A 1,277-nucleotide genomic window follows, 5' to 3' on the forward strand; every position below is an offset into this window, starting at 1 on the left:
CTCAACCTATGCCGGGATTGAGCCCTGGACCTTCAGTTTAGTGAGCAAGCATCTAACTCACTGACAGGGGGAAACAGGGTTGAAAAATCTGAAGGTATTATCTTGACCTATGCTGGGATTGAACCCTGGACCTTCAGTTTAGTGAGCAAGTGTCTAACTCACTGACAGGGGGAAACTGGGTTTAAAAATCTGAAGGTATTATCTTAAACTATGCTGAGATTGAACCCTGGACCTTCTGGTTAGCGAGCAAGTGTCTAACTCACTGACAGGGGGAAACTGGGTTGAAAAATCTGAAGGTATTATCTCGACCTATGGATTGAACCCTGGACCTTCAGGTTAGCGAGCAAGTGTCTAACTCACTGAGCCACCGTGGCTCCCCTTGAATGTTAAAAAGCGTTGCGTACTATATTGGAAATTATACAATATATCAAGAAGCTATCAAACCTGTATTTTATTAGGGATGCCAGTACCATCCATTCTACTAGCTACGTTAACTGTATTACCCCAAATATCATAATGAGGTTTTCTAGCACCAATCACTCCAGCTACTACAGGGCCTACATTTATACCTGAAATAAAAATATACAACATTACCTATGTGAACTCTCTGAAGGGTGTGCCAAGGCTTAATAATCATTACTAGCTATGTGGACTCTCTGAAAGAAATGCTGAATTGACAAACATAGATATCAGATGGGTGAATTTTCTGAAAGTGATGCCAAGTTGACAAACCACAATACCAAATAAACAATATCAACTATGTGGACTCTCTGAAGGGTGTGCCAAGGCTTAATAAACATTATAAGCTATGTGGACTCTCTGAAAGGCGAGCTGAGTTGATAAACCTAAATACCATTAATAGCTATGTGGACTCTCTGAAGGGTGTGCCAAGGCCTAGTAAATATTATTAGCTATGTGGACTCTCTGAAAAGCGAGCTGAGTTTATCAACCTCAATAACAAATGTGGACTCTCTGAAAGGGATGCTGAGTTGACAAACCAAAATACCAAATAAACATTATTAGCTATGTGGACTCTCTGCACAGAATGCCAAGTTGTGAAGATGAAGTTTGTAATAGCTTGACATTGTGAAGATGAAGTTTGTAATAGCTTGACATTGTGAAGATGAATTTATCAATAGCTTGACATTGTGAGGATGTGATACAAGAAAGGTGGATATTACAGTCAAGGTATAAGACAACAGATAAAATGACTAAGTGTCTACGTACCAACTCTCATCTTGAAATTGTTAAAAGAATGTTCATTAACGTATGTAGCT

General features: G+C 39.3%; 1 protein-coding gene across 1 annotated transcript; it reads right to left on the minus strand.

The window, feature by feature from the left end:
* Positions 1-438: 438 nt before the first annotated feature.
* On the minus strand, positions 439-1,270 carry LOTGIDRAFT_146023 (hypothetical protein; the record flags this gene model as incomplete). Its single annotated transcript, XM_009064175.1, has 2 exons — positions 439-569; positions 1,228-1,270. Coding segments are annotated over 2 exons (174 nt in total), but the record flags the coding sequence as incomplete, so codon positions are not given.
* Between the last annotated feature and the right edge of the window lie 7 nt (positions 1,271-1,277).

Source organism: Lottia gigantea (genome assembly GCF_000327385.1).
Source record: "Lottia gigantea unplaced genomic scaffold LOTGIsca_605, whole genome shotgun sequence".
Lineage (NCBI taxonomy): Eukaryota > Metazoa > Mollusca > Gastropoda > Lottiidae > Lottia > Lottia gigantea.